General features: G+C 40.1%; 1 protein-coding gene across 1 annotated transcript in view; it reads right to left on the reverse strand.

Annotated features, from left to right (window-relative positions):
* Window positions 1-257: 257 nt before the first annotated feature.
* The window catches only part of FNDC3B (fibronectin type III domain containing 3B), a 357728-nt gene continuing 330263 nt past the window's right edge, over window positions 258-27722 (reverse strand). The window contains exons 24-26 of the mRNA XM_007464712.1: window positions 16072-16238; window positions 13386-13513; window positions 258-3807 (exon numbers count right to left, since the gene is read on the reverse strand). Coding sequence (XP_007464774.1) covers window positions 3496-3807; window positions 13386-13513; window positions 16072-16238 — 607 coding nt within the window. The 3' untranslated portion in view covers window positions 258-3495. The remainder of the gene's footprint in view (window positions 3808-13385; window positions 13514-16071; window positions 16239-27722) is intronic.

Raw genomic sequence — 27722 nt, forward strand, 5'->3', positions numbered from 1 at the left:
TTTTTTTTTTTTAAATTGGGGTGTAGTTGCTTTACTTCTGAAAACATCAGTCTACGTGATTGTGGGTGGCAATCCTGCAGGACCTCAACCAGGAGCAGGGTGGCAGCCGCCCCTTTAGATGGTACAGCAAACACCCTGCGCTATGCCACTTGCCTGGCCTATAAACACATTTGAATTTACAACTTCTGGGATGTGGTTTAAGTTTTTAAAGAGTAACAACAACAAAAGCAATCCTATTCATGGCAGAAGAACCCTACTTAAGTCAGAAAGAATTAAAACATTTATTGGGCATAAATATATTACATATACACTACAGATACAGTTAGGTATTACATATAGCATAGTATTTGCAAAATCTATACATTAAAATTGATATGGCAGTTTTAATACAATGTATATGAAATAGTCTAAAATTTACAGGAAAACATATGATTATTTTGTTTTTCTCCTAAAGTTGAAAAGCTTGGAATGTATGTCCAACAGTGAGGTAAAACATTTTGTCTTTCAATTTAAAGAACTGTGCAAGGATAACATTCAAACACATTCAGTTAGGGCACTTTTCAATTTTGACAGGAATACTGAATTACTGTAGCCAACAAAACACGGTTAGAAAATGCCAACGTTTCAAGTTGATAAGAGCAAGGCAGGTAATATGCAAAAAATCTTTTTAAAAAGTTGTTTTCTTTTTAAACAATTTCTTTGAGGACAAAGGGCATTTTGCTTCACATGACTGGAATTTCTTGTGCCAGGGAGGAGTCTGACATATAGAGCATCAGAAAGCCACTCACTCGTTCCTACATATTACAAAAGGGCCAAGAGAGAAGGTTAACATAACACTTTATTTTATTGTTCATGTGTAATGGCAATATATATATAGTTATATCAATATCACATATACATATCTGTGATAGAAAACAGTGCCAGATAGATCGTGTAATAACTTTCTGACTGAAGGGATTATGATACCGAATAAGGGAGAGCAATAAAATAAAGTGCCGTCAGCTAGTGTTTCACACACAACAGCTTTCTGGTGGTTAAACAGATAGATAGATAGTATGAAAATCTCAAAGATCAAATATTCATAGCAATTTTGGCTTAAAGTATTATTTCATTAAAAAAAGAATCCAACCAATTCAGAGAATTTCTTTATAGCAGCAGTTCTGAAGTGTTTCCAAAAAAGGGACTTATTTTTTTTCTCCTGCAGACAGGGTTCTCGTACTCTGTTGAATCTTCATTGCTTAAAAAATGCCTTCTCCCCAAAACACCTGCATGAGATTGTTTCAGAAAATGCAGATGCAGTGTTACAGTGGATCATAGTACACATTTAAATAGAGGGATGAGTTTTGCAAGGCCAGAACTTTGGCAAAAAACATTTCACCTTGATGCCATCAGTTTGCAAGGCTAATTAAACTAATTATTCTCGTCAATAACAAAATACAGAACTTTCTAGTAGTACTTATTACATCAACGTAGGCACACAGAATAATTCATTGATCTTAGCACTTTCTTTCAAGAGATGATTTATGTTTTTCTTGGGTACATGTAAACGTTTCAATCGCTGACAATGGATTATTTTTGGCATTTAATGCACTAGATGCTCTTTATCTTTAAAAACACAAGAAGATGTCAGAAGAATGACAATACTACAGATGTTGCCAAGGGACGAGACTGACCTAAAATTACAAAAGTATAAAACACAAAAAAATAACATGCTACAAGGGGAAATTAGTACATAAGTACATTTAAAAAATTTTACAATAAATAAAGATTGCACTGTAATTGGCATTTAAAGTACTGTATGCAGAATATAGTATAAATAAACCAAAAACAAAATAATGTTGGTTTCCCCATGACTTTGGTATGGGAATATTATAAGCTAGTACAGGATACTGCATTTTAAGACAACACAGACCAAGCACAAAATAGCTATGATCAAGAAAAACCAAGTAGCAAAAATATACAAAAACAGAAGCAGGGGGATACACTGTGTCTGTTGCACCCTTTTGGAATATATTTGCACCTCCAACTCTTAAATGTCCCTGAGGTACGCGAACATTATGGACTTCATATAAATAATCCAATGACTTTGGGTTAAAACTGATTATCTCATGACTCAGAATAAACATGCAAGAGTAACACTTTGCACTCCAATAGCACCTATAGATCAAGGATCTCAAAGCACTTACGAACATTAGAATCCCCATTTTATTTTTTATTTTTAATGCATGGGAAAACTGAGGCACAGAGAGGTAAAGTGACGTGTTCAGATCACGTAGCAAGTTAGTGACAGATCCAGGGAGATAATCTAGGCTCCTTGACCCCCAAACAAACACCCTGTGCTTATTACCACCAAATACCATTCCCTCTCCACACATGGCCAGGTCAACCCCACAAAAAATAGGAACTACAAATTGAGATGACTCTTTTGGGCTTTATCAGTTTTCACCTGCTGTTAGATTAGTATTATGTGCACCGAATTAAGCTGTTGAAATTCAATCACTTCTTTGATACTTCACTGAATAGCCTAAAGGCAAATTTTTCGAAAATAATGAGCTGATGTGTAAGAAGATTGATCACAATTAGTGTAAGTCATGGACAATGGGCAGAGGCACTAAACTGTCACCAGTTCTCGTCATATAATTCTGGTCAAACGTAACAGAATATAATAACTCTAGTGATTAGATCAGAAGTAGTTATATACAAAGACAGACAAACAAGTTAAAGCAGCTTTTAAAACAGCTGAACAAGGAAACTAACTATTGCACAATGCCCTCGAAAAGTTACTGCTATGAATTGATGTGGTAAAATCTACAATGCTCCATAATGTATAGATGCATTTTGGTTACTTGATTTCTTAGACAGGCAGCTCATAGTGTTAAAATCATAAGAAATACAGATCATTAAAACATTTTAAAGTACGCATTTTGATCTCAATGAGCTAAACACCGTTAAATAACTGAGTGACAAAATGGTTGTTTAGGGCAGCCTTATCTGAGTGAACACATCTTCTGTGTGTGGTTGTTGTGTGGTGATACTCTGACAACACTGAAATCCTAGCCCTGTAACTACACACACTGTGATTCATGTTCACAGGTACAGATGATCAAGACATAAGAAGTGACAGGTTAATATAAATTACTAAATGGTGACATGGGAAAAAAAAAAAATCAAAGGCTTGCAAAAGACATCAGTGAAAACAGAACAAAGGCAAATCTGAAAAATTTAAAAGAAAACATAAGCTAGCTTTAGCTTTTGGTATCTGGTTTGCTTTTTTTTTTTTTTTTTTTTTTTTTAAATCCAGTTTAACCTCTTCCTAGTTTTGCATTTCAAAAAGGTGCACCAAAACACTGATATTTTTTTTCCTAGCTAAATCTGTAAAACAAGTATATAAATCAGAGAACAAAAGGGCTTAAAAAGGGGAGTATCTGAGTAACTGTGTGTATTAAAATGTGTAGCATTAATTAAATTCATACCCTCTAGTTTTGCTGGGTTTGTTTACTTCATTAAGAAGTACTGTAATATAAAGGCAAATAAAATGGACAAAGTTGCAAAGCCAACCACAATGAGGGCTGCAAACTGTTCATCAGTAGGCATCATGCTCTTCATTTTGGGATCATCTAAGCTCCCCATGTCCCCTGTAAGCATGACCTCGCTTCGTTGTAGTACAAAAGCTGCAGAGGGGCTGAAAGCTCCGCTTAGCTCCTGAGAGGTGTCTAAACAGCGACGACACGCACACACGCGGAACCTATAGTCTGTGTTGGTCTGGAGGCCTGAGATTTGGAATGTGGCTTCTTCTCCCTTGTACACCTTCAAGAAAAAGAAAAGTCCTGGTCAATAAATTTATAACAACATTGTGGTCTCTAAAGTAATAACTGTATAACATTGGGGGCCTTGTAGACCTGGCTTGGTTTATGTGAACTCTGCAACAACAAAAAGTACATGGAGAGGCATTTGTCCCAGTCTATATTTCATCTGTAAAGTATTCTGACCTACTCTGAATAAAATAAAATAAATTCAGTGACTCTGCTATTGACAGGAGATAAGGCACTGACCAGAAATACAGGTGATACAAGTAATGATGATGCATCTAGCTAAATGTTAATAATTTAGGCTATAAATCAGCAGATGACTTAATTCATACAAAGGGCTCTCTGATCTTGCTGCAAAGAATTAATATTTTGTAATGCAGACAATTAAAAACAAATTATAGAAATAAAGTGCAAAGTCTCGGTTGAATGATTCTTTGACTACTGACTACACCATTTAACACTACTCCATCAAGATAGCCCACCTCCACCCCTAAGAGGTACACACTCTTCTGACTTCTCATTCTGTAATTTGTTTTGCCTACTCTAGAAGTTCATGCAAATGCAATCAAACACTACGCACTCTCTTGTGCCTACGAGGTTCATCCATGTAATCGATTCAGTAGTTGTTCCTTTTACTGAAGAATAAGTACTCTATCACATGTCTATACTTTGATGTATCCATTTGCTTTCTGACAAATATTTACATTGTTTCCAGTTTGGAGTTTTTATATAGTAAGAGTACTATGAACGTTTCTGTACAGATCTTGAGGACTTAAGTTTCTCTCTTTCTTGGGTGAATACCTAGGAGTAGAAGGGCTGGGTATAAGTCTACATCTAACTGCATGAGAAAGCTGTCCCAAGCACATCCCTTTGCACTCCTGCTAGCTAAGCATGAGAGTTCCAGTTGTTCCACACCCTCACCAACATTTGCTACTGTCAGTCATTTATATTTTAGTCATGCAAATGGGTGAGAATGGTACCTCAGTTGCGTTTCCCTGGTGCCTAAGTGTTTCCCACCTTTCCATATGCTCATTTGGTCATTCACATACCTTCTTTTGTGAGGAGTGTGTGTGTTCAACTGTTTTGCCTATTTTTAATTTGTTTGCTTTTATTTGTAGTGGCTCTTTAATCTGGATGTAAGTTCTTTGTCAGGTATGTGTTGTGAATATTCTCTCCCAGTTTTGTGTCTTCCCTAATCATTTCTTAAGAAATTTTTGGATGCAGTCCTATTTATCACAGATTAATATTTAATTAATTTAAAGGTCTGTCTTAAGTGTTTCCTGTCTGTTTGACCAACCTGTCCTTTTTCCATTAAGAATCGAGGATATTTTCTTTCTTCCCCTTTGTTAACACTGGTATAATCACCATGAGGCTTACTACTATGAGGACTTGAAATCTACCAGTTTACTTAGAGATTATCAACCTTTGAGTTGACTGAAGAAAATAGGTATCTCTGAGGGAGGGTGGTAGAGGGAGATCTCACGTGGTTCTTCAAGCAAAGTGGTACCGATCCTCAAAACACTCAGAAGAAATGATAAGCACCTTAAAATTACATAAAAATCCATGTCTTATATGAAACAGAGATAGGAAGAAACTAGCTGGAACTCAACCAAATCAGTAAAGAGATTTGGCTGATGAAATAATTAAACAAGAAATTAAAATTAACTGAACACTTTGTAGCTGAGTGGCACTGAGTTAGCCTCTGTAAAGTGCTTAAAACATGCCTGGTACATGGGTAAGTGCAGAGAAAAAGTTAGCTATTATTACTACTACTACTATTTAGAACTTAAAAACAACTGCAAATATATTCTTAAAATACAGTGATTAAAAGTGACAGGGGCATTTTCAACCTAGTGACAGGCCACCGTAAGTAAAGCTGTGAATTTTGCCCATTAATACAAATTCCCTAGAAGATAGAGTATTTCCAACAATTTCAACTTTGTCTGAAATACTCTCCAGCTATAGAGAGCTAGTGGGAATCTACAAACATTCAGTGTTTCTAAAGCCTGCCACGTAAACTTCTACAAGAAGCAGGACATGGTACCAGAGAACCTAAGTGCACTGGCCGCTCACTCAGCGTTGAGCAAAGACAGCAAGCAAGAGGATCACAGTTTAGAAAGGGGATCAGACTTCCAGTGCTCACCTGATATTCAGCCTTTTTAAGATTTTTTCCTCCCCCATTTTCGAACTTTACAAGTAGACTTGAAGAGTCTTACTGTACTTTCGTTTAGTGATTAAGCCCCAGAAAACCAATTCTGTTTCTCATATTTTCCTTTATAAGATTTGAAGCACGTTCCTCCTGGTGAGTTACTCTGTTTCTTTAAAGATTGTGGCATGTGTCTTAGCAAGTGGGGTTTACAGACAGAACTGGGCTGGAGCAACCAAGAACAAAAGAGCTGTAAGAAAACCCCCAGCCATCCTGAGAGACTGCTCCTTTCTCATAGGTCACTGTTCCAATGAGGAGTTAGTTAAATGGCTATTTTAAGATGAGCTCCTTGTCATGGTGACTGCCCCAAGCTATTCAGGAGTTCAGACTACACCAGGAGAGCACTGTCTATGAATTATCTCCCAACATGTGGGTGGTCTCAGGAAAACAATGGTGTACACTCTTTTTTCTTTAAAGAGACCTTTTCATTGTGAATGTTCTTAATTTTCCAAATTTAGATGCTCAAGTTGGTATTTTCCAAGACAAGTCTTTTCTTCGAAACTGTTGGGACCATTCACGAAGGGAATGATTTGCAATCTTTGGGACCAGCATACTACCAGTCCCTTTGCCGTCTGAGCTTTGGGTTCCTGTCTGCAATGGCCCAGGTATACAATCTGTTCTTTCTCTATGGTGGTGATAAGCTAATGTCAGGCTGTTTATGGAGTTGGAGAAAAGCTGCCACCTAAGCCTTAGCTGCAAGGTTTCTTGATACACCTCTTTCATCAGTTCTTTCGGAGGCCTCACCTCTTGAATGTTTACCCTTATCAAAGGGTGAAATATTGTAGCTGCTGGAGCTCTTCTGTGCAACCCCGGGGAACTGGGTCTAGTCTGACTTGGCCACTGGGAGGCACTGGGCAGATTCTTCTCAATGGCAGGACCAGGAACTGGCATCAGGATTCCAGGTCTACGTCCTTGCTCTGACCCTTTCTAGGTCTGTCACCTCGGGCAAGTAACAGCTTTGAGCCTTATTTTTTTTTCATCTTTAACATGGGGACAGTTAACAGTACCTAACTTAACCCCAAGGGGAATTGAGTATTTATTAAGTGAGAAACTATGTGAAAAATGCTTTGTGAAAATATATGTGAATATACTGGAGATAAGTCATCTTTATCAAATTTAATCCTCCTGATTACCCTGGCAGGTATTACTCCCATTTTAGAGATGATAAAACTGAGGATCAGAAAGCTGTTAATTTCTCAAGGTCTCAGGTGAATAAGGGTAGTGGTAGACCCCAGACGAGATCCCACATCTAACTCAAACACCCCTGCTCACCACTGGAACTGCTCCAGCTCCACTGGTTCCACGTCTTTGGTGGAACCCGTCCTCCCCACTTCAGTCCTCATCGAATGACTACGGTGTGATACCAGGTCCACTTCTCTTGACCTTCTGACTTTGTCTTCCCAGGGAGTCCCACAGCCTCCCTGGTGTTTCCACGAAACACTTCCAGATCACCCCACCCTGGGTCCACTGCCCCAGAAGGAAAGCACTGCCTTTCCTATATGATGTACGGAAAACAGCTCCCCAACCCAGTCTGTGCCAAGGAAAGGCTTGGGCAGCATTTCTGTGATGTGGCCTCTTAATTTATGCCAAACAATGACATCATGGCTGAAAATCACTTAATTAATCACCTATCCCTACAGATGTTTGAGAGACTTTTGGAAAGTAGATATAAATGTTCATTTATTTGTAGTATTAAATGATTTCTATGGTTTCCAGAATTTGCATGGCTAGCTCCTTCTAAGAAAGTTGGCTCAGAAGTATATTTAATTTCCCAGAAACCCAATTCATGAAATCTTGAACACAGACTTTATGGATTAATTTTGATGGTACTTCCCAACTCTTAACTCCTTAAAGATCCCTAAAAATGTATTGATATTTTGAAAGCAAAGGAGTGCTACTTTTCTCAGAACCATTAAGCAAAAAGCTTAGTGAAGGAAAAATGAATACCTAATGGAAGGGAACTTCCTCAAGGACAAGTCCAATTGAAAGTTGGGCTTTAATTTGTAAATATGCTTTTCTTTTAGCTATTCTTATTGTTTTAATTAGAAGAGCTCCCCCTTTTCACAAGCACTGTCAACACAATGTGACTATTACCTTTAAAAGTATATAAATGATAAATATATTGAGTGTGGGACTCTGTTCTGTTATCTCCAGAGCAACCAGCACAATGGCTATTAACAAAGCAGATGCTCAGTGAATGTTCTCTAATTAGAACCCTTAAATACTTGAGAGTAGAGTAGATATGCTTATACCACACTGTTTGAAAAGAGAGGAAGATTACCAGCAGCAAGTACACATGAACATTATCAGAACCCGCACACAAACCACGGGGTTCAGAACAGGTACAGCCATGATTATACAAAATGGAATCGTTAACAAGGATTGAGTTGTTTTCAGTGTATTGATAGTAGTCAACAATGCTTATTAAGCCTTTTGGATCGATCTTAAGGGAAAATTAAAACAATCCCAATACTCCATTTCCTGAGGATTCTGGTTCCTGAGGTTTGAGATAACTGATTTGTTTTTGTGTAAATAATCACAGCCACGAGGTCGAAAAATCAGTAAGGTCATCAGGCCTGCAGCAAAGCTGAGGTGATTTTTCACGGGACTGTGCCTCTCACCATGGCAGGGCAGCAGGCCGTGCCTCTTACCCCTTTGTTTTCATTCATTTTGACAGGGGCACCATTACGGGCTCTTCCTCCTGCCTCAACCCAATTTAAAAGGCATAGTTCCATTTAAGATTATCTTTATTGAAGTAACCAATCATAATATCACAGTAAGTATACGAGCAATATTATTTTTACAAAGACTATTTCTGTCCTTGATTTGATGTGCAATATATTTTAAAGTAATTTTGACATGTTTGTTCCAAATGAGAGGATTTAAAGTAATACCCAGATTATCGAGATGAAGAATCAGTGACCCTTAATTCAGAATACCATGCTGTGTAGCTGAAATCCTTGAAACAGAGGGCCTTTGCGGGAGGCTGCTGGAGGCTGGGATCTGGGCCAACGCCTGCATCTCTTTACTAATGCCATCCTTCTCCCAGGAACTGGAGAGGGAGACGTAACTGCGCAGCACTGCCATCTACACAGCGCCCTCTCATGACTGAACAGATCCGACGCTCACAGTAACCCTGAGGTAGAGAAGTAGTATCTCCACTTTGACAAGGCAGCTGAGGCTCAGAGAGGTGAATTAATTCCTCCATTATCATGTGACGACAGAAGGCAGATTTCACCTCCCTTGCCCCCCAGCTACAGTGGGAATTCACTAACCTGCAGACTTCCTCTGTAGAGGGTGCAATGCTGGGCAGGAATTGTTGCTCCTGAGCCAAAGAGGACAGGCAAAGGTACTGTTACTGAGCTGCTTCTTGGGGGCACACTGTTTCCACCCCAATGGGCCCAGAAGCTCTGAGAGCACAGACTATGCTATTCTGTTATACGCCAGGCAGCCCTCACAGTGCACAGCACCTACCAGTTTCTCAATGAACCAGGGGCCCTACGCCTGAACGCCATGAAACTGAATATAAATTTGTTTCATATGCAATTTAAAATGGATGTGTGCATGAATATTTTTCTGATGGAACGGGTCATATCCTTCATCAGATACTTAAACGGACCTATAAACCTAAAAAACTTAAGAATCAGCAAGACACATGATAGCTTTTAGATATTCCCTCCTTGATCTATTCTTACTTTGCTTTGGATTTGACCCTTTGTTTACACAAAGATGAAGAAAATGTGCAATAAGACCGTCACAGCCTATTTAACTTCTGTGTTAGGGAATTAAATCACAAACTATTAAAAAAATATGTAGGCTCCCAGTCTTTAAAATAGTTCTCTCAAGGTCAAGAGAAGATCTTTCTTCACAGTAACTTACCTGTGTGATACCTACCACAAAGAATCAATACACATCCCAATACTATATTCTAAAAATGATACAAAATAAAAATAAATTTATACAGAGATGCCGTCAAGTTAAATGTGGAGCTCTATAAATTTTCAGATTCTTCAAAGGTTTTCATAATGCAACAAATCTGAGCACCAACAATATTAATAATTTGTCATGAATTTTGACTTCCAATAGGTAATAATTTCTTGCAGTTTCTTACCCTTTTCTCATCTTCAGTGTTTATATTTAAATACTTTATGTAAAAAATCATTGCGGTCTGAACAGGGATATGAATGTGAATCATTTCGCTTTACAGTCTTATGTATATATATTAAACTGTTTATGTTCTGTCTTGTGAGGCAAAAAAAATCAGTCACCTGCATATACACACAATTTTCATTCCTTTTAAGAATGCTTTACAATTAATACTGTTTGAAAAGAAGTTTTAAGCTTCTTCAAAAAAGCTTGTGCTTGAAAGGTTTTTTAAATGGCAGAAAAGCCAAATCAATATATGCATGCATTCTAATACAGAGTAAAACTTTAGGTGAGGACTTAATACTTTAATAGACTGTCTCATAATTAGAACCAGATGCTCGCCCCACATCATGATAGCTCAACTAAAGAAAGCTAATTACAGAGTTAAAGTCAATGTTTCCAGCCAAATATCAGAAAAAGACTTGGCCCTTGCCATATGTCGCCTGTAAAAATGAGCTAGGGGAACAGAAGGGCACTGTTCTATTATGGGTGATTTTTTTCACCTCAGTTACAAACATCACTTCTAAATCCCCCCTAGCGTGAAGTTTACTGATTCTCACCACCGCAAGTATAAATCACCCTGTTCCTGTGAAACTACCTCTTTCATGCACGCAAGAAACATTTACTGAGTGCCTAGCTATGTGCCAGACCTGGGAGAATAAAAACGAGTAACAGAAGCCCACACATTAGTGGATCCTGCCTGAGTAGTGCTGTCATTGAAGTGCACACAGTGCTTCCTATATAAGCCCATAGCTCTGCTGTGGTGTATGCTCTGCACTGATGACCTCTCATTTTCTTTTGCTTTGCCTCTATGAATCCAAAGCCTGTTATCTCTGGACTATAATTATTTTAACCATTACTCTGCACACATAAGATAAATAGATTTCATTCCCTATCTCGTGTCCAGAACAACTGAATGAAGTACTCAAAACATCATGTTTAAGTTAATGTCTACTGAATAGGGAGAAGCAAAAAACTCAGTACAAATTGTCCCGGACTCAACGGTGGCTTTTCAAGTACCACTACCTGCCTTAATCATTTCTTGGTAAATGCAGGAAATACACAGTTACGAGAAGGATGCTAATTCCCCAGCCACTAAGCCTGCCCTGGTGTACTGTGTTTTCACCTACTTTCAACAAGAAACTCTTATTTATAGCTGTTTACAATAAGAAAAATATTTTGAAGCATATATGTAATTGTGTATTAGTATTTGTATGCTCATGAGACAAAATATACATTAGACAAATAGCAAGATTCAAAATAGCCAATCTGCCAGTGAAATCTAATTTATGAACGGATTAACCTATATTTTCTGGCAATGCCTAATGTATAGATATTGAGTAAACAAGGCTTTTTCCATGTAAATCAGCGATCAGTATGCTTTGAGAAGCGGAACATTTTTTCCAAGAACAGGCTGGAAAAGCATGTGGTGGAATAAAAAGGTTTATAAAATACAACGATGAACATGCGATGAATGTACTGCTGGGAAGTGAATATTGTTAAGTGTCAAGTGATATGTTGTAAAATTTGGTAACATTTCATCTTTAGCCATTTGTTACATTGCTATGCGACAGGACAATGCTACTGGCGTTAAAGATGACTAAATCTAGCAGGGAAAATCCTCTGCTCTATCATGTGCGCCGAGACTGAAACCAGTAATGTATTTGTGGTAAGGTGAAACAACTGCACACGTAAAATTACTGACTGTGAAGTGAAATATACTGTATAAAACGAGACTGTAAGGTGAAAGGAAACAAGAGTGGTTTTGCTCTTATTTCAGAGGAATGATGGAAACTGGTGAAATCATCCACTGATGTTAATCAGTACTGGTGGTGCCTGCCATGTTTAAAACAAGTTTTTGCAAAATGTGCTTAAAGCAATTCACTCTTTTATCTGGCACTTCACATTAACAAAGTACAGTAAAATTTACTAAAAGTTTCTTTGATTCTTTTTACAGATTTTTATTTACAAGTATTCTTTATTATCATACGAGGAATATTAACCAGCAAATTAACAAAAAGCCTGAATCAAATTATTTTCTACTTGTTTTGTGTGCCTGGAGCCTCAATAGGTGAATACAAAGAAGTGTTCGCAAATTATGTTAATGATTCGGAAGGCAGTGGCATTTATCTTCAACTTCTTGAGTTTAACATAAATGCACTCCTCTGTTAAAAGTGCTGGTAAGGATTGGGTCCTCAGCTTTGCTAATGGAGTAACAATGTTATATTCTGATTTCACATCATTATTAAGTTCCTGGGAACATTATGGAAAGCCACAGAGTCTCTGAATCCTTCACATCCAGTGACAAGATAATGTGTGGCTTTGGAAGAATTAGGATCAAAAAGGGTGTCAAGAATGATAAATCCAAATTCTTTTTTTTTTTTTTCGCGTTACGCGGGCCTCTCACTGCTGCGGCCTCTCCCGTTGCGGAGCACAGGCTCCGGACGCACAGGCTCAGCGGCCATGGCTCACGGGCCCAGCCGCTCCGCGGCATGTGGGATCCTCCCGGACCGGGGCACGAACCCGTGCTCCCTGAGCTGGCAGGCGGACTCTCAACCCCTGCGCCACCAGGGAAGCCCAACCCCAATTCTTTATCTGGTTATATTCCAATCACATTCCTTCATGTATGGGTTTATCATGTGAACTGTATAGCCTTGCTCATCAAACCACGATCCATGGACCAGCAACATCAATGTCACCTGGGAGCTTGAACCTCGACCCCAGACCTACTGAATCAGAATCTGAATTTTTAACAGATACTCAGGTGATCCTATGCACAGTAAAGGGTGACAAGTAGGGACCCAGAGCTTCTGAATCACAGGCCTCAAGGGCTGATAGGTCATTTTCCTTATCCTTCAATTATAACTTCCATAAAAAAGGCAAACAGACATGGGCTTTAGTAATTAGGCTGACACTACTTCCCTATAAAGTAAAACCACTGGCACTTTAGTTTTCAATACATATGAATATCAAATACCCTTCACAAGATTATGCTTGTGGAACTGAAAATTTAAGAATACCACCACATACATACAAAATAAAATGTAAGCTAGAGCTACTATACCCTAAAGAATTAGGTAATGGGTACAAGTGAGGCAGTTTCTACGACCAATTCTGAGAAAAATGTAGCTCACTGGCTACTAAATTATTCACCGCAAAGGCAGAGGCAAGGAGCCAGCCTGACCCTGACAGGCCACGCACGTGCCACGCACGCTGGTTCTTACCTGTTTGTACTCAGATTCTCTTCCAACCAATACCTGCAGAATGTAGTTGACAGGATCGCCCTTCATGGGTGGTACCGTCTCCCATAAGATTTCACATGAATTTCCTTCTAACTGTGTTACTCGAGGTGCTGAAATACAAATCCACACATCCAAGCTCAAAATTCAAAGTATCATATGAATAGCCCATATTTTAGTAATATTAGAACCCAGAGAGAGAGAGAGAGAGAGAGAATGCTTGTGCCCGCCCTGAGAGGGGAGTTTATTTGCGCAGCCTCCTAGAAAACTAGCAGGGTACCCTTCACACAGAGAAGACATTCCGTGCCTAGCAAGCCATTGGCGAAGAGCCCTTTGCTCACTGTCCTATTATTAACTATTTGGCCTGGGTTGCATTTTTGTTATTTTTTTGATGGCTAATGAGCACCTTCTATGATTAAGCCCTGTGTTAGGTTCTTTGGGGGATGCAAAAATAGGTACCATAAATACTGCTTTTGAGGAAATGAAGATCTAGTTGAGGGAAGGGGAGAGAAAAGTATGAAACAAGTACAAACAAACATAAATGTAAGGCAGATTAAAATGAGAGGTACAAACAAAATGTTGGGGAGTCCCAGGGGAAGGAAGTCACATCCATGTGAGAGTCTAAGAAAAGTTTGAGGAGCAGGTGGCATTTGAGGTAAGCCTTTAAAAGTTACCTTACGTTTATATTTTTTAGTTTATTTTTTACCTACTGGACTCATCGTTTCAGATTAAAGTGAAATTGTTAGTTTGCAGCAAAGCACTTACATGTTGTAGAATTTTAAAATATTTTCTTACAGCTTATATTGCATCTCTACAGCTTAATTCAATATCTGATATTTTTCCATTTCGTAACTAGCATGTGTAACTGCTCTCGCTGAATGCCCTTATTTTTAATTACATGAATTCTTTAGAGGCAGTTGTTTCTACTTTCAATTCTGTACAATGCTGTTTCAGAAAAATAAAAGTTGTCTTAAAAAAAAAAAGTTTGTATTAGTTGGCCAAAACTGCAATTTATGGAAAACTAAATAATCTCATCAGACTAAACAGTCCTCCAGCTAAGACAATTTCCTAAATCGAAGAGTGAGAGGAGGAACACCTGATCGTGTGGCAGTGTGAGGACACTGTCCTCCTGAAGAAAGTGTACCACGACCTGCAAGGGCTATCAATTTGGTGTTGTATTTTCCACAAAATGAATCTCCCCCAATAATCACCTTCAGAGGCAAATGTAGTGCTGGGAAGACCCCTGAAGTTATTTAGCTAATTGGTAAATGTGGCAAACCTTCCTGTTACAACAACAAACCTATCAGCCACAGCGTGCTCAGGAATCTCCTCTGTTAGAGCCGAAAGGCGAAGCTACACCAGAGGGCCAGGGCATTTACTGCCCAAGTGACCCAGCAAGTATACATCCATTTATACCAGTTATCTTCGTCACATGAAGAAGCCAAAGAGCTTCTGCACCACTGAGGGGCAGGGGAGCAGGGGGAAGGTATTTACCATAAAGTGCCCTGAAAGGAACTATGGGAAACCTTCACAGAATGCAACCAGACTGTGGTCAGACCCTGACCCAGGCCCTGGAGGCCCCGCACCCTCCTGTAACGCACTCCGTGCCCTGGTGTAGCTGATACAGCCCCTCTGTGCAGAAGCAGTAAGTAAAATGGCCTTTCTCCTGGGGCCAGACACAGACAGAACCTTCTTAACGAATTGTGCTCACTGCCTAGCCACCCAAATAATACAGCCAACCCTCACTTTACCCCATGTAAAACCTGGTTCAGGTGGGCTGCTTATCTGTCAGCCTCAGAGTCATTTCGGGCAGCAGCTGGATAAAGCAAAGACAGGCAGCAGGGACCCTCACAAGAATCACGCTACCGGGGAGGGGAGGGTGCAGGCTCAGGAGTCCATGAGAGTCTGGGACTGGGCCCAACGCTAGGTGGGAAGGGCTGAGCCAGCTTTGCCCTGTTGCTGTCTGCCAGGCTTGGCCAGTCGGCTGTGCAGTGGCTGAAAATGGGAGATGAGGGCTCAGCAGACCCGGTGGAGGGAGAGCCTTGGGGGAGTGGCTTTCGCGCACTCCCTGATCCCATGTAGGGGGCAGAGGGTAAACCAGTCATTCACAAACCTCAAGACAAATACTCCAGGAGGTGAGAACAGGCCACTGCTACAGCTTTCCAGTGAGAGCCTGTGGGCTGGAGGAAAGGCTGTGGATGTTGCCTACACCGGCCTCTAATCTACTGATGCACCACAGTCATCCAAAGATGCATGCGAACCGCTGAAGAGAGACACTCAAACCTCTAGCGGTAAACTGCCATAAGCGCTACATCACCAGGAATTCACCCTCATTCCTAACCCAACATCTGTCACTCAGGTTGGCTTCTTTTCTTTGTCCATCTATCCCCCGTGGGGAAGAGACTGTCTCACCATTAAATTATTTGTGATAATAATTTACACATACTTGAGAAAAGTCATTACCGGTAAGCCCTCTCCCTTAAGGCCTCTCATTTCCCCTAGAGAACCCATTTCTCAACCATCCCTTTTAGAAAGTTCTTTTGATTCTATCTTGCTGATATGAGAAATATTAGGAGAGCATATTCAAGGTCAGAATCGAGCCTCCTCCTCTTAAATCCCAACATTTCCTCACTCTCACAGAAGAGCATGACTGAATACACGGTCCACAAACCTTTGATGCTGGGGGGGACACTCTTGGTTGTGCTGAAGGTGTAGGTTTCCGAGAAAGGCCCTTCCCCAGCCTCGCTGGCTGCCTGGATTCTGAAGGAGTAGCATGTGAATTCTGTCAGCCTCTGGACCTTATAGGTGTGGCTGGGTCCTCTGTAGATTGAAATAAACCTAGAGAAAGGAGCAGAATCCATTAGCCACCTGAACTTTTATTAGTGACAAGAAATTATGATACAGATGTGGAACAGATTAGACCAACTTGGTAAATAAATGCTTTTCATACCATCTGAATTAATCATCAACCAGTTGCTATGTTACTGTTAAGTTTAATGTCTAATATATGCTTACATAAAAGAAAAACACAAATTTAAGAACATATAAAGCTTAGAATGAGATTCGTTTAATTATGTTATAGATTCTAGAGACATCAGTTGTTCATGCCTTTGTTTACTGATAAGAACAGAAATTTCAAATTTTTCATAATGGCAATATCTATATAATCTGATATGTTACCTTACCTTCTACTATGTACTAGGCAATGAAGTTAATGTTAATTGGGCACCGGAGAAATACCGTGTCCTCTTTACCAGAATTTTCTAAATAACTGAGGTTTAGCTAGAAAATTCTTTAAATTTTTACCTTTATCTTTCCAAGAGCTTTCAAAGCCCCTTTCTCAAACTAGCAAGATGACATTTACCATTATAGATCTTTGAGAAAATATGTAAAAAGAAAATATATTTTGCTCAGAATCATCCATCAGCTTAATCACAATAACAGGAAAACAGCACAGGTGGGCTGGACAGTTTAGACTGGCAGCTTCTGGATCCTTCTTCCTCCCATCGGGACCATTTTGTACCTTCTCTGCTAAATAATATTTCATGAGACACATGCGTAAGAGGCACGAGGATAAAAAAAAAATCAGGCCTTACATTTTGAGTGTTTCCCCTCAGGTCTTGGAAAATTAATATTTTCACAGTGAAACGGGATTACTTAGAACTGCAATATAATGTTGCCATTTGTCCTTTTATAGTTAACTGTAAAATTTTGGAAATAATGTAACTTCCCATAAGTTATCCAGGATCTTCAGTAGATTCAGAATCTGAATCTGCTGGCCCGGGGACACTTTGAGAACTTCTATATGAGTTAATCCAACCACACTGCCTTGTCCCTACACAGGCCAACTGTTTCTCCCAGTTTCCAGGGCTTCGTCCCAGCATCTGAGGACCAATCCGCTGTCTTCAAACGCTGCTCGAAGTCAGGCAGTGATAGAATCACACACAATTCAAAATGTCTCTTAGGCTGATTTGGCCTAAGGGTAAGCAGAATTTATGCACTCATTTAGCAAACATTTTTTGAACATCTGCTGTGTGCTAGACTCTGTGTAGTCAGAGATGAATTAGACCTAATCCTGTGGGTTAGCTGGTCCTGTGTGTGGGCAGGGTTTTCTGAAGGAGAGCCGCAGCTTTTCCACATGCTAGCGAACATTCCCTCCAGATGGATGGACGGATACAGAGATTAAACAGCTTTATTACAAAACCTGTCGGTCAATACTTATCTAAGTATCCATGCATTAATCAGCCTTTGCAGTTGAGTTCCTGAGCCCCAGTCATTTCACCTATTTAATGTTCCTCTGCTTTGCTGTGTAAGGAAGCACCTTTTACTGAAGAATGAACATTTTTAATTTCAGGAAAAGACAGAGTCCAGGCTGAAACCCAAATACCATGGTAACCTACTTAGCACTCCTGACACATTACCGCCTTAATGAAGATACCCCTTGCTCATGCTAGAGGCTATTTATTAACTCAGCCTCACCCAGGCTAGAATCTCTAACCAGACTAATTGCCCTTACTTATACCACAAAATGGAAGTCATGGTATAAGAAGTAAAAGTGTTACATCTTCATTACAAACTTGCAGTAAAGCTGGGTTTTTAGAGGAGTTTGGAGAGGACTGCTAGCAACAGCACTGCTTCCTTGCCCGTGCCCTGCTCTGAGAAGAGTATTTCCTTCTGAAATAAGTTCAGTATATCTATGTAGGCAGCAGCACTCACATTCACAAAGAAATTCACTGGAGCAGATTCAGTACTCTAATTTTGTAGTATAATCTAAACTGAGCAAATAGCGTATTTTCAAATATTGCAATTTTGAAGTTCATCAAAACCTGCTGTTTTTGGAATAGCTATTTTGTTCCTTTTTCTTGTTTTCCTCTTGTACCACAGCATTTTATTAATCGTTTAAAAATGCATTCCTATTTAGAAAAAGCACTGTGGAACAGGTGATTGAAAAACTTTACAATGAAAAACTTTACAATGTTGCCATTAGTGCATCTGTTTGCCTCCAGGGACAGTGCAATAAAGCTAGTGACAGAGCCCACCCCAGGTTTAAATGGGTTAATACAAGACAAGTGCTTAGAATAGTCTTGACATGTAATAATCACTCAATATGTGTTAGTTATAATCATTTCATAATGCTGAGAAGACAGCTAACACTGAGGTTATTTTCTTTCCTCCCGGGTGGAGGGTCAGCCACGTGGTGAGAAGCTGCCCTGCACACACTGACTGTTTACCCTCTCCCACCAGACCTGTCAGTGAAGTGCAGGCAAGAGCACCTCCCTCGCAAGACTGCTGGGATTCAATGTGAAAACTCATGTAAAAGCCCCAGTTCGTACACAGAGTAGGCCTCGAATAAACACCTGTTGATCCTAAGCTTCTTTCTGTACATGCTGAGAGTAACTTCTCTTTCAAACAATAAAGACCAACCAAAACGAAATAAAAGCACACAAGCCAACACAAAAAATATAATCCCTCTTTCACCCCAATTCTGTAATTATTTTCCATCACTCCAAGAGGCAGGAGAAGAAAGAACCTTCTTTCTTCAGAGCCAGTGATTTACAGCCAGTTGCATGATGGCCTCTCTGGGAGGCTCCATAGGTTAACACCCTGTGGCTAAACCACTCGGGGAGGGAATAAAAATATTCCTCAAATATTTGTTTTAAAAAGGCCAACTTAATTTTAAAATTCATTAATAAGTAAGCCAGACGCCTTTGGTGATAGAATTAAACATGCTACACGTCCCAAGACACAATGATTGAAGACTCCACATTTTAAAACAACCAAGGACTCAGAGCTTGGAGCAAGGCTTTGCCATGAAGAGGAGAACAGTGGCCACCCAGCCGTCCCGACGGCTATTCCTCCCGCTTACGTCATTCCCTTGACTGCTCAATCCCACGGGGGTGGCCCAGGTGACAAGGGACGCACTATGTGGGGAGTCTGCGCTCCCCTGGGCCTCCCCTTGGTCTATGCTGCCTGGTAAACCCTGGGCCACCCTTCACTTCTCCCCCTGCCTCCTCCACGCTGTTGGTGTCAAGGGGTGGGGCACGGGGACTTGGACCCAGGAAGACTGGCCATGAGTCTCAGCTCCGCCCGTAAGGCTGCCAAATCGCTCGCACCTGCTAATCATTTCTCCATCTGCAAAACAGGGACAGTATCCACCTCATGGATCATTTTGATGAGCCAAATGCAGAAATGTGGGGGAAAAGCTTAGCACTGAGCCCGACACGTAGTAAGAGTTCAATACAGGGTACCCAATGGCTCCAGACCCTGCACCATGAGCGCCACCAACCATCCTGATCAGGCTAAGGTGCCCTGAGGATCACTGTGGCTCTCAACTCCCACCACGCAGGCCTTTCTCCAGGTTGCTGGGGCCACAACCAGTTCATGCTCCAGCAGGAAGAAGTCCATCTGAATTTGTCCTGCCACATCTGTTATGGCCCGTGCTAGACATAGAGCTCTCCCCCAAATAAGTTAATCTAATCTGGTGACCAAGGAGTGCACATGAAATGCTCACTGTCATTTTTATTACATGAATGCTCCTATGCTATAGAAACATAATGAAATTATATCAATATATAGGTATGGTTCCTAGAATGTAGTTCATGCTCAATAAAGCCACTGAGTAATTTTAGTATCAGTTCAGGCCACAGGGATCATCCTCTGTGGTATCACAGCCCCTTATAGGTCTCCTTGGAGCCCTGGGCCCACACTGGCAGTGCCTCTGAGAGGTCTTGTATTCCATCCTCAACCCCTGCTGCCCACTGCCACATACATCTGGAGGCATCAGCCCCAAGACCTAGGGCTCTTGTGAAGGCCAAGTAAGAGGACAGGTGTGGAAACACCTTGTGGCTCCGCTGTGGTGCTGCCCCACTGGTGCAGGGGCTGAAGGTCCAGCGGGTAATAACAATCATTGCAGACAGCAGACTTGAGTTTGAGTTCAGCTTCAACAGCCTGGTGGTCTTCACCTCCATAGCCAAGTAAGCTGTTTCCTCCTGTGTAACATGGGCACGGTAACAGTGCTGACCCCCTCAGAGAGTTGTTGTGAGAATTAAATGGGATAATGCAGAGAGAACCCATTACAAAATGCCTAGCACTTGTGAGTGCTAGATAAACATTAGTGGTTACTGTTTATAATAACAAAGCACCAAGGTTCATGAATGATTTACCTAGTTCCTCAACACTGGAGAAACCTGAGGATGTCCCCAGACGGCATCGCCCTCACTTACATTCCCTGAGACTTTCCGGAGCTGGAGGGAAAGCTGTGCATGTGAATACCATCCACCCTGTCCTGGAAAACCCAGGCGGAGAACCGCTGTGGAAAACAGATGAAGATGGAGCAGCAGGTCCTATAGAAATGCTGGCCACTTATGGAAATTTGGGCATTTTTACTGAGGGAGAGGAAAAACAGAGAGAAATGCTCTCATGTACTAAAACAAATGTTTACTTGGAAGGGGAAGCATAAACAAGGCAGAACGTTCGGTGGGTCACTGAAAGTTTACGGTCTAAATAAATTCTTTATGGCTCTGCCCCCAACTGGCTTCAGCTTTGACTATAATGTCTTCTTGAAACTAAACACTTTGAAGGTATCAAAAACACGTGGGCTTTAATTTGGTAATTTGGCAGTGGTTTAAAAAAAATATTTTGCATATCTATGAATACAAAATGAATATGCTTATTCGGCTTGCCTCTCAGAGTACTCCATGGTGGGTACAAAGAGGTACAAAGACCTTGACCACAATGCAGAGTCTGTTACCGTCAAGATGAACAAGTCGATAATTCTCCAGGCTGTTTCTGGACACTTGGGATAATAACTGTCTTATTCACCTGGCAGGAATTTTTCTGAGATCCAAATGAAAGGACCAAGTAAATTCTATGATTTGTTATTAAATATACACTGGGAAGGCAAAGCAACAGATTTCTGACATTTTCAAGAAATTCTTTCAACCTCAGTATTTTAGGCTTTAATATTGTGAAAGATAACTTTTTTGCACTGAAGGAAGAAATTCAGACATGTTACATCTTTAAATGTTTTTAAAAATCATTTTAGGGGAAAATGATGATATACAAAGAATTAATTTTAAAATGCTTCCTTAAAACCGTTTTGTTTCAGAAGAAACGTCCAAGAATTCTCTGGATGGAGTATAATAAATTCACAGTAGAAAATAAGAGATAATGCTGAGGCTTGTATGTTTATTTCCTCATTGCTGTCCACCCACTGCAGGCTAACAGAAGCCCATTAATATTTACTCTTCAAAGTGATCTAATCTGCTGACCTAAAATGGCCTGTGGTCCACAAATGGCTGCAAATGGCACATTTCAAAACATCACAAATTAACACTCTTAGTAAGCTCAATGTGGCTATATTCCTTAGCAATGACATGTCATTGCCTTTATTTTTTCTTAATTTCCCTGGGCTCCATGGATTGTGTGTGTGTGAATTTCCTACATGACTGAAGTGATGTTTGGGAATGGAGGATGTTCAAAACAGGAATGAATAGTATGTGCTCTCACTCCACAAAGAACACTGAGTCCCGCCATGTCTATGCAGAAGCAGATGGCAGCAGATGGCATCACGTGAGGATACCTGAGGCAAAGAAGATGCTTTTCCAAAACTGGTTCTGATGTTGCTGAGAGTCCCAGTTTGGAGACTGAATGCTCATGTGTCAAGAGCGATTTCCAAAAGACCAATGAGAAAAGGAGTTAACCTCCTAATCCCCATGTCCCCAGCTCCACATGGCTTGTGAGTAATCAGGCTGCAATATGTTTTGGTTATGATCCTTTTTATGCTCCTTTTCTAAGAAATAAAATGTCACTATAGCTACTGATGAAAATCTGTACATAGAATAAAATTCCTATTTTTGATTCTTTTTGTCTGCACTGCACTTATTGATATACATCAAAAAAGAAATTTATTTATATTCAAAGAAAGGATGACTAGACTCTCTAAAGACCACCCGAGAACCTTGAAACTTTCCATTCTTCTACTTTGCTTTCAAATACGTGCAGTGAATCTCATCTTCAGGCATATTCTTCGCAGAGTCTTCCAAATTTCTGTTAGCCTACTTTTATTTTAGTGGCCTTACCTCAATCTTACCTCATTTAGGAAAAATGGAGAGGAAAATGCTATCCAATTCCATTCTGTTACTTATTTATTTTTAAATAGAAGAAAAAACCGTAGTCGGAATTCTACCTCTGCTCTAGTTAAGATCTCAAATACTTCATCTACCACTCCTCACCTTGCGCTGTCCTTAGAACATTTTAGCCTGAAACTGAATAAGCTAGTGATACTCCTTATTTTGCAGGATGAATCTTTATGCTCCTTTTTTAAAAAATAAAAACGCTTTTTTCCCATCAATCAGGGACTGAAGACAGGTATCACTAGCTCCATTTTGTAAAGGGAGAAACTAAGGCAAAAAGAAGTTAAGGGACATGCCTCTAGTCATCTAGAAACTCAGTAACAGATCTGCGATTACAACAGAGAATTAACACCCCTGTTGAGAACCATAACTGCCTTCTGGTGACTGAAAGCAATATAAAAATGCCATTTATCCAGCAAGGGTGGTCATGCGAATTGGGGACTGCTCCAGAGAAGCAAAGGAAGCTAATACCGAGGGTCTTTTGTGGGCCCTGAGTTAGTCGTGTTACATCTATTTCATTTAATTCAGCAGTATGCTCTGAGAAATACAAGCAGGGGTTTGTTCTATAACAGGCATACATTAAGAAAGTTCACTCCTGTAGTGCTCATATATCCCGGCCACTTTTGTTAGTTGCCTGGTGTATAATTTTTTAGGGTTTCTTTATGCAGATTATTTTCCATCCCTCTCTAATAGCAAACAGGCAGTCATACTGCACACATTACATAGTCCCTCCAGTTTTGCTGGCTAAAGGTAAAAGTGTCACGGGCACAAGGGCTGAGTTAAAAGAAGAGCAAGTGGCAATTAACCATTCTATTAGAGCCCATCCCCATTTTGCTGGAGCCTTGCTTTAAAATACACTGGCTCTCTGGGTAACCTGAACAACAGATTAACCATAAATGTATTCCTGGAACTTAAGTTCCTCTTGCCTCAGTGCTGTGTACAATTATCAGGAACAGGGACCCACAGGGTCAGGACGAGAATCAGCATCAATTCAAATTCTGTTAGGGCAGCATAACATTTCATTTCAATAATGCAGACAAATGCATCTTCAAAATGATCATTACACATTATAATCTTAAAATGCATGAGCTGATCTTGTTATTCTAATCCCTGTATTCGGTTAGCACAGCATTATGAAAATGTTTACTTTTGGGTATATATTTTTCTTGCATACATAGGAACCAAAGACATTTGGATCTATGCTAGATCTGTTAAGAATAATAGACTTAATCACTCTATAGCCAAACTAACAATTTCTGTTTTTCTGTTGAAATTAAATAAAAACTCTTGTACTGTCTGCTCATTTTTTCACATTAATTTCTCAGCAAGATAAGCTCCTTATAGACAGGCTACATACTTCACAAGACCTAGCACACTGTGGTAATTAAAAAAAAAACTGAGCAATCATAATATAACTGCTACGGATAAACTTAGTCCTACTTTGAGGTTGCTACGTAAATATGTAGTCAGTGAGTGACCTTGGACTGGGAATCTTGTGGGTCAAAATCTTGAATACATGGAAAACAAATGTCCTGATCAAGGGAGAAAACTTTCTACACAGCAATTCCAGGTGATCAGGATGAATTCTAGGTTGACTTACCTTGGGGCAAGGATTTGGGCAAGGTGCCCTTCTGGTATCCCTTTTATTTACATGAAGTAGCCCCAAACTTAAGGAAAAAAAAAAAAAAAACCAAGTGTAAAAGTACCAGAATAGAAAGGCATTTACATGGAGAAAGACCCAGGGCATGTTTCTGTTCTCTGGAGATTGTATCCTCGGTTTCCACCCAATCCTGAGTCCTTATCCCTGGTCTCCATCCTAAGGCTCTCCAGCATGAGGTTATAAGATTGATTCCCTTCTAAAACTCACCCAACTTGTTACCTTTTCTAATAAGCCTTCTCTGTTCAATTTTAAGCCTAAAGTACATGCCATTCTTCCACCTTCCCTCAACACTCTGTGCATGTGTCAATCTTTAAGCCCTCCACACCATGATTTGCTGTCTCTTCTACCTATCCCCGACCAGACTGTGATCTATTCAAGAACTAAATAATGTAGATAAAGCTCTCAATGCCTGGCACTTTGTAGGTGCTCAATAAATAGTAGTGCCCTTTAGAAAGTCTGAAAATATATTTTTGGCCAAACAGTATACTTAGAAATCTCTGGGTCATTTCAGATTTTTTTGATTATGAGGTATATAAATTAAACATAATAAACCAGCAGATCACAGATGCAAAACCTTAGTGGTTTTGCCCATTAAGTGGTCACTCTCAAGGAAAGTCAGTATCTTTCTTCTTATTTTCTTATTTGTGAAAAGCAGAAATTAAACATGAAGAAAAAAAGAGATAACATTCTCTAATCATTTACAAAAGACATCTTTTTATATAGGATTTAGCTCACAAATAATCTACAAAGATTCACTGCTTTAAGGTGAAAAGGTGGCAAGGGTCTCAGAGTTCAGCTTCTAGCTCAACCCCTTTGTATTTCATGGATGTGGAAAACGCAGGAGCAATAGTTTAGCAGCTGAAATCAACTCGACTCTTTAATCTGACAATTACCAAGCAGGGAGTTATTCATTTTCACTGTGCTTCTGTTGCAGAACATGTTGAAAGACTCAGATTTCTTGCATTGGCTGGCTAGGACAGCGACAAGACTCAGACACCACAGCCCTCCTTCCAAATGCCCACAGTGACTGGTGAGAAAAGCGTACATGGCAAAAGGAATATTTTGAGAGCTGACAGCTAAGAAAGTATATTAAAACCACAATCAGACCTAACTCTGATTCTCACCTTGGCCACAGCAGGATATAATATTTTTGCCACATCCATAATAGGAACTTGTTAGTGCTTAATGGAATCAATACACACGCTAAAGAATGTGTACACTTTTCCCCAAAGCCACAACTAGAAACCACTCTAGCAACCACAAGTTCAATGAAAAAGACAGCTGTCACTTTGGAAGAAAACACTGGACAGGCCAGATCCAAGTCCTAAAGAACCTCAAGGGGACGAGAACTGACAAAGAGCTGGCTAAGAACAAGTAGTATGATCTATCCAACTCAAGGTGTTTCTCGCTGATCTTTACTACTCAAGAGCCAGAGTTAAAGGCTTGGATTCGTGGGGCCATTCACTACGAGAGCTCAGTTTCAAGACACTAAGGAAGGTCATCTTCAAACTCAAAATAGGTCAATTTCATCCTTTTAAATCCCAGGAAAATAATTCCACAAATGGAATGAGAATTTATTATGCTCTATATTCCTATTACTTTAATAACTTCTGGGAGCACTGACAAATCTAATTTAGAAAAAGATAAATTTGGACTCTAGCCCATAAAATTAAGAAAAACACTGTTCCTAATGGTAAGTTTTCTTAAAATGCCATTTAAATTTAGGCAAGTCATTTATCTGATTACAAGCCAGCGCCCCCTCTTTTTGTTTTCTTTTTTTTTATGAGGAAGGAGCCTGTATTGATTAATAGACTCTGCACTATTTTCTGTCTGGCATATTTAAATGTCTAACAACAGCATTCTTATTTGGACCAGCATTCTTATTTGCTCATGGAGATTTTGTTCTAAGCATCTGTTCAGTTCTCTGTTCAAGGCACTTCAGGTAGCTGCCCTGCAGAGGGCAGGACTGCAGCACACTGGGGATGGCAGGTTTGGTGCAGAGCTGTCATTCTTCCCATATTCTTGGAGGTAACAGTAGAGGCAGCTGCATGGGGAAGTCAGGAGGTGCTGGTTCTGATCCCAATTCTGCCACCAGCTTCAAAAATGTTCCTGGGATTCACTTCTTCTAAACAGTACAACTAGAAGGTATTTTCTAAGGAAGGTTCTCCCTGCCAACAATGTAAGCCAAAAGCCCAGGAAAAAAGAGACTCTTGTACAAATTTCCCCAAATGCTAGCTTTATATATTTATCATGATTTCTGTTAGTCCATACTTCCTGTTCTTGCCAGTAAGGTCAAGGAGTCTCCTACCAGTAAAATAATGAGCCCGTGAAAAACGCATTCCAAAAGCACACAGCACAGTAAGATAAATGGTCTTGTCTGTGAATGAGTATGGATTTAATCTCTAATGAACCTCCCCCAAAGAAGCCTTACCTTCTCTGTCCTTTCTACAGTGGGACTCATTCCCAAAAGGACGATCACTTTTTTTCTTCTAAGTCAAACTATTGTGTTTTCCAGGTCCTCCAATGTCAAGTTCAAATGTTATCTGTTTCAAAAAGCTATTCCTGACCTTTGCAACCAACCAGTCTCTGCACTTTATTCCCTACGTCTGCCCCCTTCAAACTCCCAGAGCGCTTTTCTCCAATGGCACTAGTGTTCTACGACTATTTGTAGGTTGATATTATGCTTCTGGAGGGGGAAGCAGGGCCTTGCTTTCGTTCTTGAGCTTGGTGTCCCCGAGGGCCCACCCCAAACAGTGCCTTCCACACAGCAGGACTCCACTGAGCTCACATGAATCCGAGTACTCGAGTACAGAGCAGAGGTAGAGGTTGGACAGGGGACTCTGTGCTAATTAGAACCAGGTCCCCATATAAAAGAGCAGGATACTGTGATGCATTAAGGGGAAATAACAGGAATACTTCCACGTACACTGGTTTGTGCTTTGGCAGGTATGCACAGGAAGGGGCAGCATGTCTACTCCATCAGGCTGTCTTGGTCTTATGGTCATCTACCTCCTTCAGCTGATTCTCTCATGTGAACTTTTGGTAACAGAACTTTCTGTCATTAACTTTTGCTTCGCATCTGAATTATTCCTAAATACAGTTCAGCTGCCCATCTTCTGATCGGCCATTTTCAGAGGAAATAAAGTTAGATTAAATAAATACTATGTGAAAGGCTGTATTTGATTTCTGTAGCCAAGAGTGTTCCTGAGCATGGAGTTTTATAAAGAATCTCCTATTTGCTCTAGTTAATTTGATATTATGTTGCATTGCCCATAGTTACAGAGCACAATCCCCATCTGTACATCACCACAGCCATTTCAGACTGGCAAACATGTTTGTCCGGATGGTTACTGAATATTTAAAGAGGTTAACATCTTTTCCTGCGTCTTATTTCCCTCTGCACTCGTGACTAATATAACACTATTAAACAGCATGGACTTTGAATTCGACCATTTTCTTTTTGGATAATTTCTCTCCATTTTCTGGCTTTATGAAAGAAAAAAACACATGTATTATCACATGTAGGGA

The sequence above is a fragment of the Lipotes vexillifer genome, unplaced genomic scaffold (assembly GCF_000442215.2).
Source record: "Lipotes vexillifer unplaced genomic scaffold, Lipotes_vexillifer_v1.1 scaffold37, whole genome shotgun sequence".
NCBI classification, from domain to species: Eukaryota; Metazoa; Chordata; class Mammalia; order Artiodactyla; family Lipotidae; genus Lipotes; species Lipotes vexillifer.